We start from the raw sequence: 18,909 nt of genomic DNA, 5'->3' as shown, positions 1-18,909 counted from the left end.
GCTGTGGTTACGACAACCTGGTGTGGTTACAGGCAACCTGGGGTGGTTAGAGGCAACCTGGGGTGGTTAGAGGCAACCTGGGGTGGTTACGGGCAACGTGGGGTGAATACGGACATCCTGCTGTGGTTACAGACAATCTGGTATGGTTACAGGCAACCTGCTGTGGTCAAAGGCGACGTGCGGTGGTCAGAGGCGACGTGCGGTGGTCAGAGGCGACGTGCGGTGGTCAGAGGCAACCTGCGGTGGTTGCGTGCAATCTGGGGGGTTACATGTAATCTGGCATGATTACGGGCAACCTGGGGTGGTTACGGGCAACCTGGGGGGGTTACAGACAATGTAGAATTGTTACGGATAGAGTGAAGTGCTTATAGCTAATCTGGGGTGGTTACATGTAATTTGGGGTGGTTACAGGCAATCTGGGGTGATTACGGACAATCTGGAGGGGGTCACTGGCAACGTGCCGTGGTTACTGGCAACGTGCGGTGGTTACTGGCAACGTGCGGTTCTGGGGTCTGATTTTTACTTATTTCATCTCCCCCCACCGTGGATTCACGGTGGGGGGAGATGAAATACAGCGGCGGCACCGGCCCATTAGTGACCGCCGTTTCGGCGGTCACTAAGGGGTTAATGGGGGTCAGCTGCGGAATCGCAGCTGATCCTCATTATCTCCGGTGCTGTACAAAGATGAGAGCGGGATCGCTGTCCCTGCAGCGATCCCGTTCTCATCACAAAGCCCCTGTCAGTCAGGAACGTATATGTACATTCCTACTGCACGGGGCATGTGTAATAGGAACGTATATATACAGATGGCTGACGTGAAGGGGTTAAATAGAGTCGTGTAAATGGGCCCTAAAGGCCCTATTAATGGAAACGATTATCGGCCGTATTCGGCTATCGCCTGATAATCGTCTGGTGTAATAGAAGACAGCGATCAGCCGACACGAGCGATGTTGGTTGTTCGTTGTCTGTCATTATCTTTCAACATGTTGAAAGACAAACAACTAAAATGGCAAAAATCTTTTGGCGTCGCTCTGTGGCTCTAGCGATCACCCGGGCAGCCCCCCCAGCTCCCCGCGGCTCTTACCTGCCAACATGTGTAGTAGCGCGATCAGGGAACGAGGACCAATGAGCGCTGATAGTGCTTGTTTGTTCCTCTACATCGCCCCATGTAGTAGGGGCTTAAAGGGGTACTCCGGCACCAATAAAGAAAAAACACAATCATTAAATCATAAACATAGTTTTTACACTTACCATCCCTCCTGAGTCTGACTCCGTTTGAATTTCCGGCTGTTTGCAGGTCTCTGAACCTCCAGTTGGTGTCATTTTTTCTTTGCTTCCTGGTTTGGGGTTTCCCATGATGCACTTTGTCTCCCGTCTAATTGTCTAACTGACGCTGTAAAACTGTTAGATGGCTTACATCTTGCTCAGCCAATCAGAGCTGAGCAACCTCAGTCATATGACAAGGGGGAGGCTGGCCTAACAGGGCTTATACCCGCCTCCCTCTTGATGATGTCATTGTCACAAAATGGCTTCCTGGGATCAACAGTCATTAGGTAAGAATGAGTTTACTTCACTTCCTGGTGGGGGGTTGAGGGGGGAAAGATAGGGAATGGGGCGGATAGGTGAACAAAGCATATTACAAAGTTATATAACTTTGTAATGTGTTTCAATTACTGGGGAAAAGCTTTTAACTGGAGTACCCCTTTAAGTCTAAGATCTAATAGAACAAAAACACAATATTCAACTATAGAGGTACAGATACTAGCAATGTTAAAGAATACTGGTTTGCTACTGACAATGGTATTGTAGGCATGGACTTAATATATTCTCCCCATACAGGTTCCATATGGCATTCAGTGGTGAATCTGCCCACAAATGTTGCAGCTGGTCCTATAGATCCCATACACTCTTAGGTTGTAGGAGTTTGGTTCCCAGCTGGTACCATCTTTAGTGATAAATCTGGCAACCAGGCAGACCATGGAAGTGTTATAATTTGGCACAGACATTTCTGGGAAACCCTAACAGTGCGTGGACAAGCATTAGCTGGTAAACGCCAGCTGGAAGACCTGCAACACATGTGGCCGCGAGATAGCCTGGCCATATCGCTAAACTGTTAATATCCCTCATATTTTTATTTACTGTAGATAACTGACTGTCGTATGTGGTGGCTCCCAGGTCATCATACCAGCAGGGGGCAGTGTGTTGCTCCACTGCAAAGGCAGGATTGAAGAGCTTATCACATGGCCTCCATGCCTCCTAACCGTCACTGGATCCCAAACTCAACCTGGATTCATTGCTAAAGACAAAATGGTTTCAGTCAAGGTTTCTCATTTACAACACCAATGCTAATGAAGGTGATGGCGGCTGGCTATTAATGGCAAAGAACATAGAGGGAGCTGTGACATCAAATTTCTTTATGCTAAATACCTGTAAATGGTGCAAAGGATATGCAAAATAGCTCTCACACCTTTTGAGCAAAGAGATGTCCCTTCAAGTCAAGTCTCACTCAATCAAGGAGTCTTAGAACATTGACTGGAGGCCGAGACAGAGGTGTGAAGGTGCCATATGTGTCTGGAAACTGTTGGAGATTCTTATGGTGGCCGATAGATCAAACAACCCATTTACTGATGGTCTGTCATATCCGTTCAGAGCCTGTTAATCATGTGTGCATGCCTTTTTGGAACCATTACCAAAACCTCCTAACATCTTGGTCAGAATGGCCTAGATAGTTGAGTTTGTTGAAACAACCCTCCAGCTTCTCCCAGTCTAATGATGTGCCCTTCTGAAAGTCTGTCAAATGGGCAAAACTGGCCAAAATCCCTTTAACTGCATCATAGCATTCAATGATCCCTTACAGTATCCAAATGGTACACTATCCAAAAAGGACCTTTTGTATGCAGACAAGCTTTTTTTTTTTTTAAAAAAAAAACCCTCTGGCAAGACCCAGGGGCACATTCATTAAACATGTCCCCTTAATGTACGCCACTGAAAAGGGCGTACTCCAGTCATAACCCCTGCATGCCTGATAGGGGGGCAGCAAGGCCGGGAGGAGGTGTGGCCTCCTCTCGTGTCTTATTTATCATGGAAACACCTAGATTTTTGCATGGTTTACACCTTAAAGGAGACCTGTCACCCCACGTGCTGGGGTGACAGGCTCCCAACCCCCAGCTAGATCCCCTTATACGTACCTCATCCCGCCGAGTCCCACTGACGGAGCCGGTCCCGGGATGGAGATATCCTGGTCAGAAGCCGGCGCGCGCTGTGGGGAGAGGTCCGGCGTCCATAGAGAATGAATGGAGGCATGCGCGCCCTGCAGAGATGAGTCCGGCTCCATTCACTCTCTATGGACGCCGGACCTATCTCCAGAGCGCGCGCGCCGGGTTCTGACCGGGATATCTCCGTCCCGGGATGGGGATCTAACTGGGGGTCGGGAGCCTGTCACCCCGGCACGGGGGGTGACAGGTCCTCTTTAAAACAGGTGTAAACCATGGAAAAATCTACACCTGTGCAATCCCTGCAACAGGTGCAAGTCCTGCCAGCTTTACTTAGAGGTGTGTGTGTCTTAGTAAACCCATCTGGGTAATTGGGGCGGTTCTTTATTAAACACCAGCTTGTGAGCGCACCAGTTTTAAATAAAGCCCCACCTACAATAAATATATCTCTCCCTAGTGTCTAATCAGATTGCGCCTATAATCATTTACATATCGTCATATCTGCATGACGAGTTTTGCAGCAAATTGACATTTCTGTCTGGATGCATTATTTTTTTATCTTCTCAGTGAGTGTACATTACTGATGCATTGATTCAGGAAATTCATACATGTCAGGAGAGATGGTCAGAGTTTGCAAGAGAAAAGCCCTAGTTGGCAATATTTGAAAACCATTCTTTATAGTTTTCATCCTTTTTTTTTTTTTTTTTTTTTTTTACTTTTTTATAGTTAATTAAAGAAAAGTCATTGAAGGCAAATAAGATGATTCAATTTAATTTTGTATTTTGAAAAGGAGAAGAATTACTTAAAATAATACCGGCTTATAACAAACAATTTTTATTAGTTTAACTTTAAAGAAATAAGCACAGTTTCATTTTTTTTTTCTTTTCATTTACAAGAAACAACAATAGCTTTAAAAAGTAATGAACATTAATTGTCGTTACTTTTCACCTGAGTAAAATCCTAATATTTTTGGGTGCTACAGTACATAATGTCCATTTAGTTTTTATTCCTCCAGTTTTTGATGTTTTCGATGATCTGCTGTGCGGTTAGTTTTCCATCTTCAACTTGTTTCTCAATGAGTTGTTGCAGTTCTTCCCATTGTTTGGAGCCTTTCTCAATACCTTCTAGAACCATGGCACGTGCAATTTCCATCCTCTTGGCTATGATTTCCTTTCTCACTTGAGGAATTTCATCAAAGGATTTCCAGTCAAATGGATGTGGCACTTCGACTTTAAGCTCGCCTTTCCGTGTTGACACATATGTTTTTACCTCTTCACTGGCAGAATTTTGGAAATTTTGCAGCATTTGATTGAGGAATTCTATGAAGGCATTATATTTTTCGATGACCAGATCAATGAGACGGTTTGCTTCAACAAGGAACTTCTCATAGGATATCTGCAGTTGACCATAAGCCTCCTGAAGTTTTGTGTTTAGAATCTGAGAATGTTCTGCGGCGGTTTGTTTGGCGTTTCTTGACCAGTCACTGACTTTTTCTTCAAATTTCATGGAAAGTTCTCTCACCTGTTTCCTTCCCTTGTCTTCAGCATTGGTCAACAGGACCCTGGTTTGCTCATAATACTCCATCAAGAATGCCTTCATTTGGTCATTAATCTCTGCAACGTTGATACCATATTTTGCAGGAAGCCCTTTCAATGACTCAACAATGAGTTTAAAGAGTTGTAGAACTTTCTCTTCAATTTCATAATATTTCACAGACCATCCCACAACATTTGGGTCTAGATATTCTTCTCTTAAGGCCTTAGCATAAACAAGTATTTGCTTTAATTTCTCTAAAAGTTCTTCATAGATATTCTGGTAGACTTTAAGCAGCTGGCTGGTGCTCTTTTGCATTTCGGTGGCGAGATTGCTGAGGTACTGCACATATTGGGAACCCATGGCATCCTTATACATTTGTTGGGCTTGAAGTTGTATGTTTTCATAATTTTTGGACTTCATGGCTTCAATAAGTTTTTCAGATTTTTGAGAAATCTCTTGAACAACTGCTTTAAGCTGCTGTAGGTTTCTTTCAAGGCTTACGTACTGGAGGTCGTTGAATATTTTCTTAGCAATCTGTTGAACCTGTTTCAAAAAGTCTTTAACGGCAAGGATTACTTGTTGGGTCTCGATTTTAAAATTTGTACCCGGGATACTAAAACTAGCGTCATTAATTGACTGGACAAAGTTTTCAAGAAGCAATTGGATCTTCTGAATAAACTGCTCCATTGTGTCCACTGTCCATTTCATACCCATAGCAAATTGTTCTTCACCGCTATATTTCTGTCTCTGGCCTGGTAGCTGAAATCTTGTACTCTTCAAAAATGTAATAGCTGCATCAATTACTTCTTTCATTGTGCTTTGGTATTTCCTGATTGCAACCACAGATTTTTCATATACCTTTGAACCCATTTCCCCGTCATTGAGAAGGAAGGGCATATCTGCTGGGTTTTGGTACCATTGTTGAGCTTTGGAGACAACATCTGCATATTTATTGTTGGCACCCCTGGCTACTGTCCTGAACTGAAAGTCCAGGTCGTCAATATGTTGGGAGGCAGAATTGTAAGCTGAAGATACTTTTGTCTGTAGACGTTCTTTCATCTGTCTTCCAGCTTCTTTCATGTCCATTCCTAAGTGTTCCTTGTGATATTTGTTGACACAGTTGTAAACGGCATCAGACATCTTAGGTAATTTTTCCTTCAAACCATTGAGTACGTCCTGAGCTGCTTCTTCACGCCAGTTTAGTTTGTTTTGAATATTGTTTGGGTTTTTTAGTGATAGCTCATTTTTTAAGATAAGTACCTCCTTTTCAGGTGATGCCTAAAGGAAGCAAGTAAGGAAGAGAAAATTAGAATAAGTATAGAAAGTGACATCAAATAGTACATCCTAACTCCAATTCTTTTATTATTAACTATCCTAACTTTCTTCACCTTATTAATGATGTGTCCTGGGTGTACAATTAAACAACAAGGTTTACAATGCAACTAGAGTACAATGTTTACAATGCACGTAGACTTGCACTTGGTCAGTATAGATGGAGGATGGTCTTCAGAACTATTTCTTCAAGTGGGCCCCAGGACAAACAAATTTAATGGGCTGCACAACTGATAAGACTGAACAAACAGAGCATCGATCACTATCCACCTGTGAAAAAGAGCCCTTACTTATATATTACTTTTATGACAAGATACTCACCGCAGATCGACTGCTCACTCTCATTTTGATTGTCTTGGAATCTTTCTCAATAAGAAGACCCAGACTACCGGTGGATGGTGATGAGACAGATGAGGAGATGCCATTGTCATCATGCTGGCAACGTATCTGGACGTCTGAGAATGTAGGGCTGGTAATATCCACTTGGAAGTTGTGTTGTGGAAGCCTAACAACAAAATGAAGGTTTAGTTTTTGTTTAAACTCAACAAAAAGGAACGTAAGAAAGAAAAACTTTAATTATATATATATATATTATTTTTTTTTTTTTTACCTTAGTCCATTAAAGGAAACCTCCTCCTTCCAGACTGTACTTAAATCCACATGTGCCAGGCTTCCTTGTCCAATAAGATTGAGATTTCTTTTATTTAGAGAACCCGCTAAGGAAGCTGTATGGATAAAATGGACATAAAAACATTAATTAAACATTATTTTTTATCATTTTAACCTAAGTATGAAATATTAGCAACATAGTATGACTTAATGAAAAAGAACAAGTGAATGAAATTGAAATAAAACTCACCATCAAGATCAAATTCCAGAAACCGTAGAGTTGAACTGCTGGTGGCATCAATGCTGCCCACTAAAGAGTCTGGCTTGTTTTCCAGCTTGTTTGTCCATGTGATATTGTATACCGGGGAAGCAAACTGTACAGAGCCAGATATTGAGCCAAATGCTGGGATGTAAATTCCTGCCGGCATTGTCAATTTAACTGGTGGGATCGTAATCTTCTGTTCTGGGATCTCAATTGTTGGCAAGTCAATGTCTGCAATGGTGTTGAAGAAACTGTTGAAATCCAGGTCGTAGACCTTTTTAGGAAGAGTGTATTTGGATAGTGTCACTTGATATTCAGGTGCGGACAGTTCAACATAGGGAATGTTAGAGCCTTCTGCTGAAGTATACAACAACTTGATGTCGGCTGGAGGGAATTGAAGTTCTGGCAAAGATGAAGATGGCTGAAGGTCCTTGGGTAGTGTCAGTCCTGGGAAAGATATGGTGGAACCTTGTCCAATTCTTTCAGATGCAATAGGGTAGAAGAATCCATCATTACTTTTTGTGTAGATGAGAGATGTTGATGCATTGAGGTATTGCTTTCTGTCAACGGCTGTTGTAACATCAAGTTTCAAGACATCCCACAGACTTCTGTCATAGACTGGGAGTATGATTGATTTCAGGAAAGCCACATGGCCCTGTAATGATCCTCCAGCTTCAAGTCGTGCCTCTGTCTTATCGTTGGATAGCTTAATATCATGAGCCAGAATAAGAGTTTCCACATTACTATGTCCTTTCAGGTTAAATTCTTGCTTATCGGTGTTAACGTTTAATGTAATGCCTTGGTTTAATGCTTCAATGATTGCATTGGGCTGGCTGATCTTCATTTGAAGGTCTGCTAGTAGACTCCAAAGGGCCAGTTCTAAGGTGGCTTTTCCGCTCTGCTGTCCTGAGGATCTGAACAGTGGAGTGATTCCTATATAATTTTCTCCCTTATATTCCCAAACCGCATAGATTCTACTGGTGGATGCTTCAACAGCAAGGCTCTCTGTAAAGTCTAGGTTTCCTAGGCCACCTACCCTTGAGTTGGCTGCCAATTTCATGGTGGATCTAAGAGCATTTGAATTGATGTAGGTGTTTGCATCATTGCTCATTGTTCCAGAAAATGTTTGTTGATTTAGAATGGTTCCAGTTATTTCCCCTGTTATTTTTGATACCACAGAAAAGTAGGATGTGAGACCTTCAAGACTTAATGTATGATCGAGTTTACCCTTTGCTGTGTTTCCAAACAAGACATCATTGAAGTCATAAGTGACTGTGATCAGGGATGACACAGTAGACTTTGACTTTGTGTTGCCTGTCAACTCTTGTTTCAATGTACTCTTTAACAGTGGGGTGTCCAGTGATGCACTTGTTATCACAGAGGCCTCCACGTTTCTTTTTCCAAATGATATAGAACTTTCATGTTTTCCTTCGGCAAATACAGATTTCAACGCCAGTGCTGTGGCCAGTTTAAGGCCTCTCTTCCTAGTAAGACCTGTTGTAGCATCTATGTTGAACTGAAGAGCATCAATAACTGATGTGGAGGCTATACTTACTCTTGCAGAGACATCGGACTGATTGTATATTCCAGCACTTGTTGTTACTGATATCACATTTGACTTGAAGAAGAAGTCATAAGTGAGGTTTCCTAGTGCTGGAATTAATATACCATTCTGTCCAGTTGGTAACTTAAATTTCGGAAGAGAAAGTCTACGTAAAGAGTTGGGCACATGCAGTACAGGCATTTCCAGTGAAGGAATCACTAATTTGTAAGATGGGATAGAGAAGCCAATCATTGGCACGGCAAAGCTTGGTGTGCTTATTTCTTTGGGAACTACATAACCAAAAGCAGGAAGGTCAGCAGAGAAGGAAGACACTTCAATGTTCACCAGTGGTATGGTGTAACCAGGAATTCTAAATGTTCTTGGTACTCTGCTAACCTGATTGTCCACTTTGTACTTATCGAACTTCACTTTGGCTTGATTGTAGGAGTCCATAAGGAGGTTCAGCGTTTTATCTCTGCCATTTTCAAACTTTTTGTTAAGAGTCTTCATGTTTGTATTGATGGTATCAAAAACTGCATCTAGTGGCAGTGGGATAACATGCATGTCTTTATTTTTCTGATACTGAAGTTTAATGTTTAGATCAAAATTCTGACGAGTTGTTGTTAGCAAATTCTTCAGGCCACTTTTTTCCCACAAAGAAAAGTCCCGAACCACTGGTGTCTTCATTGATGTGTATGGAACCTGGATTTCTGGGATGGAGACTGGGATTGTCAGGAAATCAAGGTTGGCTTCTCCATTCATTGCCAATGAAGCCTCAATATTCTCTTCATTGTTACCCAGTAAAATTGTATGAGCCACCTTGTATTGGTTGAATCTTCCATTTGCTTGCCATGAAACTTGTTGAACAGTGGGGCTGAGAGTAAAGTCATAGTTGTTTAGAAACTCGATCCTGCCAGTCAGTTTTAGGGGGAAACTTACTTTTAGATTCCCATTATTTGCAGTGGACAGTTTGATTTCAAAGGCTTTTGTCAAAAATGAAAATTTGTTGGTAATCGTTCCAGTAGACCGGCCTGAAAGTTCTGCATTGTGAGCGGCTTCAAGTTCCACCATCATGTCACTAACTGCAGCTTTTCCTTTAAGTGTAGCAATGCTATTTCCAACACCAGGAGCTTCGGCCTTTGACATTACTTCAATGTTTACATAGTTCAGGAACATAGAATCATACTTGAGGCTTTGATCCAGTTTAAGATACTTGTCATTTATTTTATTAGTGCCCGTTAGTTCAATGTTGCCACCTTTCATATTGAACTTGACATCAGCCTGGTGGGTGCCTTCATCTGTGAAGAGAGGGCAAGCCCATTTCCAGCTTCCTTTACCATTGGATATTAAGGAAATGCGCCCAATGTCCACTGTTGTGTCAACAGTATTTTGCAGCTCAAGCTGACTTGAAAGGTCAAGCTGTGGAATATTCAATCTATGAGAGTATTTTGTAGACACATCTGCCGTAATTCTTTTTTGCAGTGTGACAACAATGGAGCTTTGAAGATCTGCTGTATTCTTCTCAGTCAGTAAGTTGGCCGTAGTTTGGATTTGTGTCCTAATTTGACTAGATGCAAAGGTAACTTCACTGAAATGATCCACCTTCACATGTCTGTTGGCAAGTGACACAGTCTCTTTAAGAACTAACTTTTCCATCAAGGGAGCAGAAACCCGGGCATCAGCTCCAAAGGTGAAAGCCAAAGCTTCAAATACTGAGGTTGCCTCCGTAGTCAGAGATGCAATCATTTCTGGTGTTTTCTCAGTGACTGTGGAGTTTTTGACCTCGGCTAAAGTAGAGACTGTGAACACAGGAGATGCTACTCTGAATGCGCCAGACAGCTTGCCGAATGTTGGAACAGAAACTGAGTGAGGAATCTTTGGAAGCTGGAATTCAGGAATCTGTATGTCAGGGAACTGGAAATTTTCCAAGTTTAATTTAGGGATTTTATACTCTGGTAACTGCATATTGGGAATGTAGATTTCAGGAATGGAAAATTCAGGAATTCCCATGTCACTCATTGTAATATCTCTCAACAGTATGTCCGGGGATGGCAACTTATAGTCACTTGAAATCATCTGATCAATTATTTTTACAACCTTGAGTTTAATTTCATTGAGATCGATGACATAGGATGGTACTTTATAGGTGTTAAAGATTGTAAACTCAGGAGTAACAAATCTTGTTGGAATTTCGATGGCTCTTAGATTTCTGAAATTGATTTCCATAGACTGGATCTCTAGATCTGTGAATGGTACAATGAAGTATGGTGTTCTGAATGTTGCTTCTCTCAGTGCCCGCAGGCTAACTTCAAATGAAGGAATTCTGATAAATTTTAAATTAATTTCTGGAACCACAAATCCTTCTTCTACAAGGACTTTCAATCTATCAGCCCATTCTTGGATATCATTCTCTCTTGCAAAGTCGCTAATCTTGCCAGCCATGGTGTTCCACTGTTCTGTTACAAAAATCACTAAACGCCGGTAAGCGTGGCTAATGTCTTGTAGATACCTCTGGCATTCTTCTTTTATGTTCATTGCATATATTCTGTCTCTGGCATCCTCAAGGTGCTCAATTATTCTGGTCTTCCATTCATTTAATACTGTTAAGGTCATAATATCTTCATACCACTGTGCAATTGCAGCAAGCCTTGTGTCTCTTACTTGTTGAAGATACTCTATGACCACAGCCCTCACATTCTTTAAATATTGTCTTAAAGCTTCTACTTTTTGTGGAAGCTCTAGAGCCCTCAGTTTCTCATTTACATTTTCCGTCAACTCTTTGATCTTGTTGTTAAACTCATCCACAAATTTGTCATAATTGAAGGACCTCATCTTCTGAACCAAGATATCTAAGTAATAGTTGATGTCATCAATTAGCTTCTTAAAGTCATAGTCCCTAACTTGTTTGACCGTGGCATCGACAAATGTAATCGCCCTCTTGCAATGGGATCTGACATCAATGTTATTTAGCATGTCTGTTGCCTTTTTGATGGTTTCTTTAACATTCTGTTGGTTAAGGAACTCAACAAACTTTTCTATGAGCACTGCAAACTTTTTGTCAATTTCATAATAGGCAACAAAGTCTTGAAATTTGTCCACAACTGCGTTGATTTTTTCACTCACTTGAAATTCCTCTAATTGCGTGACAACAGCGTTTTTAATTTGTTCTATAAGAAATCTAATGTTTTCGAAGGGTATGGAATCTTTGATCTGCTTTACAAATCTGTATACTTCGTCAGACTGTAGGAGTTCCTTGACATTTCGAACCATCTGATCAAAGTTAATTCTTTGTATGTAAACCTGGATTTGATGTAAGAATCTCTGGATGTTAGCTTTGATGTTGTATTGTTGGTCAACATTTTGAATCCAGGCAGCCAAGCTCTGTCCAAAGTCATTAACATTCATGTTTTCAATTGAAACTCGTATATTCTGAATCATATCAATGGTCTTCTCCCGTACTTTGTATTCATTGTCAAAGGCCTTCAGTTTCTCCACACATCTCTGAATTAAAACCTCGATGGATTTCTTAAGCTCATCAAAATTTTCTTTCATATATCTGTCCATTTCAGTCCAGGCTTTCTGCAAACGTAATTGAACCCGTCTGAAATAATCTTCGACTGCAGATTGAAGTTCCTCAGCTGTGATCCTATATTCCTTGGCCCATGATACAATTCTTTCTTTTATCTGACTCGCTTTGTTTTCTAGATCCATACTGTTAATGTACTCATTCATTCTTTGGCTAGCTGTATCCACTGCCCTTCTGTATCTCTGGACATATTGGTCAATGTCTACGTCTTTCAATGAATTCTGCAGAGCTTGTAGAGCAGTCAGTAATGCAGTTCTCATTTTCTCAAAGTACAAAGACATGTTCTCGATGAACGGCAAGTTGATGATATGCATGTCTTTATTTTTGTCATACTTGATGTGGCCAGAGATGCTGAACTCTTGAGGTGTATTGACTTTGTCTCTTAAGTTTAGGGAGTCAATTGGATTAAACTTGACAAAAGGCAGATTCACTTCTCTATCTAGTATAGAGATGTCAGCTAGAGTTTGCCCACTAACTTGAACCCCAATACTGTCAGCATTATTGAAGGCACTTAAGTCCTGGTTGTATGTGTTCTGGTTTAGGCGACTTTTCAGCTTCCATGAGCTCAACTGTTCAGAAGGAGTGAACAACAGGTTGATGTTGTAATCTAGGAGAGTTTCATGAGGTTTGCCTCTTCCAAATGAATGCTTTGTTGATCCTCGGTAATCGTGAACTAAATTAAAGGAAAGGGGCTCTGCTTTTAGTATGAATTTGCTGTAAAGCTGTCCTGCCTGTTCACCAAAAATCATAAGTTTTCCATCTCCGTTGGTTTGAGAGTCAATAGTAAGAGTGAATGGCTTCACAACTGAGCGAATTCTGTTGGTAAATCGGATATCTTTTGAATCACAGTTTGTGCTGCTGCTTAGTGAGACAGAGAGGCCGGCGACATCCAGCGTCAGTCTATGAGAATGGGTAGTTCCTAGTATATTTGCAATAGTGTCTGTATGAACATTCGCTGCCATATCACCAGCTGAGAAACCATAGGAATGCTTTATCTCGTCTTTGTTGTAAGCGCCTCTGATGTTGCCATTGACATTCACCTTGAAGGCTTCAAGCTGCACTTGTCCATTGTTGGTAAACTCTAAAGCACCATATTGCATTTCATTGTTCAGCAGAGTTGTCATGGTATAGGGCTTCATCTGGAAGTCAAACTTGTGTTTGTGGAATCTGTCAGCGCTTAGAGAGTTTTCAAATTTGGAGGTGAACTGCAGAACGTATCCCACAATGCTTAGGTCTTGGCTGCTTTCAAGTTTTATTTGATCGTATGACCCCAATAAATTGTTAGAAAACCTCAGACCGTCTTTACTAACCCTAAAGTTCAACAGATGCTTGCTGTCCAGACCCAGAAGAGTAGCTTGATATATACTACCCAGAGACAGTTCACTTAAGGAGCCTTTTCCATCAACAGAAATCTTTGCACTGTGTTCTCGATATCTTCCACTCGCCGACACTTTCATTCCTGCTCCCGCCAATCCGACTGCAGCATTCAACTCACTCTCTAACAGTAATGGACTGTAGTTGACACTGGTGGTAGCACTAGTAGAAAGGCCATCTTGGTTGAGCCTCAGAGTTGCCTTGTACGCACCTCTACTTGCCTGGTTATTAAGAGTGAGGTCGGAATTCAGTTCAAGACCAAGTGAGTTAAGAGAACCGGACAAAAGGGTATAGAACCTGTTGCGCTTATAGTCAGCCTGATACTCTGAGCGTATTGCAGCCATCTGCTTTGACACTGTGAGCTCGAATTTGTTCAGCCCAACTAGGTTGTGGTAGTTTCCATTTGTATCTGACTTCAGGGTCAACTGCTGGTCTCTGTAATCGGCCGTCATGGTGTTGACAAGCGCTCCATCTTGGAAATCCGTTGTCGATTTCAATGTTACTGCTTCATTCAGGAACATTCCTGATAATTTGTTTGTTGCTTTCAGGAAAGAGGAGTCAAACTTGTAGTTGGATTCTATTTTTGTTTGTAGGGTATCTGTGTTAATGGTGGATGTTAATATTAAGTCACCGTTTGCAAAAAGGGAGGCTGCCTTCAGTCTAGTTTTGACATCAGATTCTGTCAGTGCTATCTGGTTGTTGACCGTTGTCTTGACTGAGGAAACTGCAGAAGCTTCAAGTCCCAACGCACTTCTGGCCTGATAGGAATAGGATCCTTTATATAGCTGGTCACTCTTAAAGTTAAATATCTGACTGAGCCTCATGTTTGCATCGAGAAGGCTGTGGTGTAATGATCCCTCAAAGGACCTGGTTACCAGGCTTGGTAGGTCAGTTGTGTGCTGTGCAGAACCTGTAAAGGTAAAAATGGATTAATTAACATAGTAATAAAGCAATAAATTAGCAATATAAACATGCACAGAATATCTATCGATCTATCTAACTAACTATTCACACATTATGACACACACACACAGATATACTTTCACACATATACACACTTTGACATATATATACTGTACATAGATATACACATATGCACACTGTGACACACATACACAGATATACATTCCTACAAATACAATATACATCCTGTGGCATATATATATATATATATATATATATATATATACATATATATATATATATATATATATATATATATATATATATATATATATATATATATATATATGTCATACATTCACACAGGCATAGACAAAATGGCCTAGATTTACTAATGTGTCTCTGCCAGAATTTTGGCTAAAAAAGTGGCACACAGGATTTTTCTCCACATTTATTATGCATTTTAGACACTTTTACGCCTGGTATGAAAAAGAGGTGGGTATATGCAAAAATGGGGCATGGTTTATTCGGCACCAAAAAAAAATACACCTGAATCTGGCTGAAAATAGTGGTGGACTTTAAGCCAAGTAATAGATGGTGTAAACTTTGCAACAAAAAACTAGACTGTCTTTAAGTGCAACAGATTTATCAAACAGCCTAAAACACTTTAACAGTTTTAGTAAATGTGGGCCTGTAGAGATGTATGTAATGCGCCCATCTGCTTGTTAATGATGAACATATCTCATGTCGCTGACAATTTACAAGGGTCCACATAGACCAATAGGACTTATTTTTCAAGTATTTGATCTTCTAGTTGTATTTAGGCCAATCATTATTCTTATATTATGTACATGTAATGCACAACTTTCACCAGAAGACAGCACACAGCATTATTTCACCCATCCCTTAAGCTCTACATATTAATATCTAAAAAAAAAAATCACTTACCATCAATGTTATATGAAAGAATATCCACTATGGAGTCTGCTTTGACTTGGTATCGTAAACTAAAGGTCTGGATGTCAGTGGTAGTGTTCCCGCCGGTGTACGATGCCGACCAGTTGTAGAAGTTGCTGTTTATGTTAGAAGACAGGTCCAATACTCCGATAAGGGGTATTCTCAGTTGGTAATTCTCTGGAATGGTGAAGGCTGGGACTCTAAACTCCTTTTCTTGGACAACTAGTCCCATTGACTGCAGTTCTAGTTTTGGAGACCTGAAAGTTTTCGCCACAAGTTGGTGAGACGTCTTCCCCGCAAAGGGTAGTGGGATATCGATGACGGCACTATTCTTGTTGAATCTGTATCTGATCTTTCCATCGCTGCAAAAAAATTAGAAAACGTATATAAAACATGGACTTTTGTAAATGTTTAAAGCCAATACAACCATATATATTGTAGAGGCGGCAGAGCTGAATTTGTCATTCAACTGTAACTCAATATACTAATGCAATCATGATGTCACCATGAGTTACGCTGAACCACAAACATAGCTCTGATATATATATATATATATATATATATATATATATATATATATATATATATATAAATAATCAATTACCTGTTTAAGAACAAGTTTTCAGGGAGAGGCGGGATACCCAGTTCCCGGAGGTTCAGATCTCTTAAGGCATACAGCTTGTGGCCGAGGGTTTGTGCGTATGGACTGTCCCTTGAAGCCGCTTGTAACCAGTTCTGGGTTGCCTGAAATGAAAAGAGGATTTCTATTCATATGACATGATCCTACACTGATGTACAACTGATCTGCCCATAGATCTTAAGCCAATACATAATGCTAAGTGACATTACCAATAGTTTATATTGAGTGATAAAAGGGGTTGTACACCAATATATTTTTCATTTAAATCAACTGGTGCCAGAAAGTGCCAGAGATTTGTAGTTTACTTCCATTAAAAAAATCTCAAGTCTTTCAGTACTTATCAGCTGCTGTATGTTCTGCAGGAAGTAGTGTATTCTTTCCAGTCTGACACAGTGCTCTCTGCTGCCACCATTGTCCATATCAAGAACTGTCCAGAGCAGTAGTGAATACCCATAAAAAACCTTTCCTGCTTTGGACAGTTCCTGACATGGACAGAGGTGGCAGCAGAGAGCAGTGTGTAAGACTGGAGATAATACACCACTTCCTGCAGGACATAGAGCAACTGATAAATACTGGAAGATTGGAGCTTTTTTTTTTATAAAGTAAATTACAAATCTATAGAACTTTCCAAAACATTTTTTTTTTAAATAAGTTTTTACCGTTCTGATGGCATCACCCCCGAGAGGCAATCAAATTTATCACTGAACCCTTTAGTACTCAAGACCAGCAAGGAATATACTTTCAACCTTTTCTCCACTCTGGACCAACAGGGATTTTGAAATTACATGATAATCTGTTTACAAATGGGAATTACAAGTTTGAGACCACTATGTAAGCGGGAATATGGGGCACGCCCATTGCTTACTAGAGCATTGTTGCCTTAAAGATACGGCATGCACTTACTGATATAGCAATAAAGCTTACCACTATGGACTGTGAAGCAATATGGCGAACGGTCATGTCTGTCTGGGCCACCTTATGATCTAGGATTGTGTTGGCATAGTTCTTCAGGGATTCAGGATAGTTGGCAATGTCGGAGAATTCGATGTCGGGCATTTTCGAGATGATCTTCTTAACGTTGCTGTTAGATGTAGTGCTCCAGTCTACCTCAACCTTTTCATTGTCTAGAGACAATAAAATGTAGATGTTTACAACAATACGAAGACTAAGATGGAGAATAAACTTGTGCTAGGTCTGTAGATCATGGCCAGGTGGGAATGAACCTACCATAGGTGAACACCAGGTTCTGGGATCCAGACAGGGCACAGATAGTGGCAGAAGACTTGAGCTGAAGGTTGAAGTCACTTAGTGCTCTCCTAAAGATGGCATCTGCCCTGGCCTCCATATCTAGCCTTGGGATTAACAGCTCTCCGCTAAGGGCGCCATCATTGCTGCCATCATCATAGCTGTGAATGGAGAGAATAGGATCTATCGTTAATATGAAGGTCGGTAATGGTCAGTGCTGTAGAAGTGGAGAAGACGAATAACAAAGATGGATAATAGGAGGTGGTGAAAGGGCAGCAAGAAGGAACACTCCATTACATATATGTGTGTGTGTCGAGTGATTGGTTTCTAGGGGCAACTGAGCCACTTCTATCTTACACCAGTTTGATAAATCTCCCACGTTTTTTTAGGGTGACGTTGTTCTCTCCTCTCTGGTGGTTTTGAGGCTCTGTGGCAGTTTTTTCAAAGGCAGCATGCTGAAGGGGTGGCGTTTTTTTTTTTTTTTTTTTCTCCCATAAACTTTAATGGGATTAATCTGGTTTTCTCAAAAATGCCATTGCTGTGTGTATGGTATTTTTTTTCCTGGTGTTTTTGTCAGCTTTTGTGGTACAGCAGCTAGGTTATGTAATGGCAGAGGAAAAAAAATTCAGCACACAAAAACGCTTAAACCACAAAAAAAGATCATTCACAAAGAAAGTAAAAACCACCAGAAAAATGGGGAAAAAAAAAAAAAAAAAACAGAAAGAAAAAGAACGCCACCCACCGAATTGGCGTTTTTTCTGGGGTTTTTTTAGTTTTGGGGCCTGAAAAACGCCAGACAAAGGCCATGTTCACACGGCATATCACCGCGCGCCCGCATCAGAACTCCTCACAGCACACAATGAAGCTTGCGGATGGAACTGCTCGCTTCATTGTGTGAACTGACATTTTTTTCTACGACATGTTCAGTTCTTTGCGGTGCCGCTTGGGATCCCGGCCGGAGCGTATACGATGTGTATACACTCCGGCCGGGATCCCATAGAGCAACATGGGGCTAGTCCACACATACAAAGTACGACCATTGTTGCCGATGGCAACAACGGCCGTACTTTTACGTTGTGTGAACATAGCCAAAAAGTGTGTGTGAGGACACCCTCACTGTCACTTACATTTTTTTTTTGGATAAGTTATGCAGACATGTAAAAAAGTTTTGATCAGTCAGGGTCTCTTACCCCCTCTGATTGTAAGATATCACCAGACTTCACACACGTGTGTACATGTATATGATATCACTTACCTTAATCTGCCTGTGAAAGTGACTTCTGAGACCTGTTGGTTGTTGAATTCAGCGATCAGAGTCTTCCTGGAGGATCTCCTGGAGTCATCGTATTCACTGAAGGCTCTAATACTGCCGCCAAACTGTACATTGGCGCCTGGGATTTCCACGTTACTTGTCAGAGTAACCTTGTTGCTGTTATATGTCACGGTCAGGCTCGCTTCTGAAGCTTTATTTTCTGGTAAAACAATGAGGGGTAATAAGGTTACAAGGATTGTTCTACATTACCAAGAAGAGGTCTGTTTTTTCCCCCCAAACAGCTCCATTCTTGTCTATGGGGTGTGTCTGCAATTGCAGGGGATGAGCTCTAATATCAGCAACAACTTATTGAAAAGGTGCTGTATTTTGTTTTGTTTTTTTCCTATAAATTTTTTAAATAGAAATGCCATTACCTCCTGCTTGTACAAAGATTTGCA

General features: G+C 41.0%; 1 protein-coding gene across 1 annotated transcript in view; it reads right to left on the bottom strand.

The window, feature by feature from the left end:
- Positions 1 to 3,967: 3,967 nt before the first annotated feature.
- APOB (apolipoprotein B) overlaps positions 3,968 to 18,909 on the bottom strand; it is a 39,555-nt gene continuing 24,613 nt past the window's right edge. The window contains exons 20-29 of the mRNA XM_069973106.1: positions 18,886 to 18,909; positions 18,455 to 18,671; positions 17,182 to 17,360; positions 16,879 to 17,078; positions 15,919 to 16,058; positions 15,306 to 15,676; positions 6,940 to 14,364; positions 6,691 to 6,805; positions 6,402 to 6,585; positions 3,968 to 6,026 (exon numbers count right to left, since the gene is read on the bottom strand). The exon at positions 18,886 to 18,909 is cut by the window's right edge and continues 98 nt beyond it. Of these exons, the coding sequence (XP_069829207.1) occupies positions 4,209 to 6,026; positions 6,402 to 6,585; positions 6,691 to 6,805; positions 6,940 to 14,364; positions 15,306 to 15,676; positions 15,919 to 16,058; positions 16,879 to 17,078; positions 17,182 to 17,360; positions 18,455 to 18,671; positions 18,886 to 18,909 (10,673 nt within the window). The 3' untranslated portion in view covers positions 3,968 to 4,208. The remainder of the gene's footprint in view (positions 6,027 to 6,401; positions 6,586 to 6,690; positions 6,806 to 6,939; positions 14,365 to 15,305; positions 15,677 to 15,918; positions 16,059 to 16,878; positions 17,079 to 17,181; positions 17,361 to 18,454; positions 18,672 to 18,885) is intronic.

This window comes from Dendropsophus ebraccatus, chromosome 6 (genome assembly GCF_027789765.1).
Source record: "Dendropsophus ebraccatus isolate aDenEbr1 chromosome 6, aDenEbr1.pat, whole genome shotgun sequence".
Classification (NCBI taxonomy): domain Eukaryota; kingdom Metazoa; phylum Chordata; class Amphibia; order Anura; family Hylidae; genus Dendropsophus; species Dendropsophus ebraccatus.
This window is presented reverse-complemented; position numbering and strand designations above follow the sequence as displayed.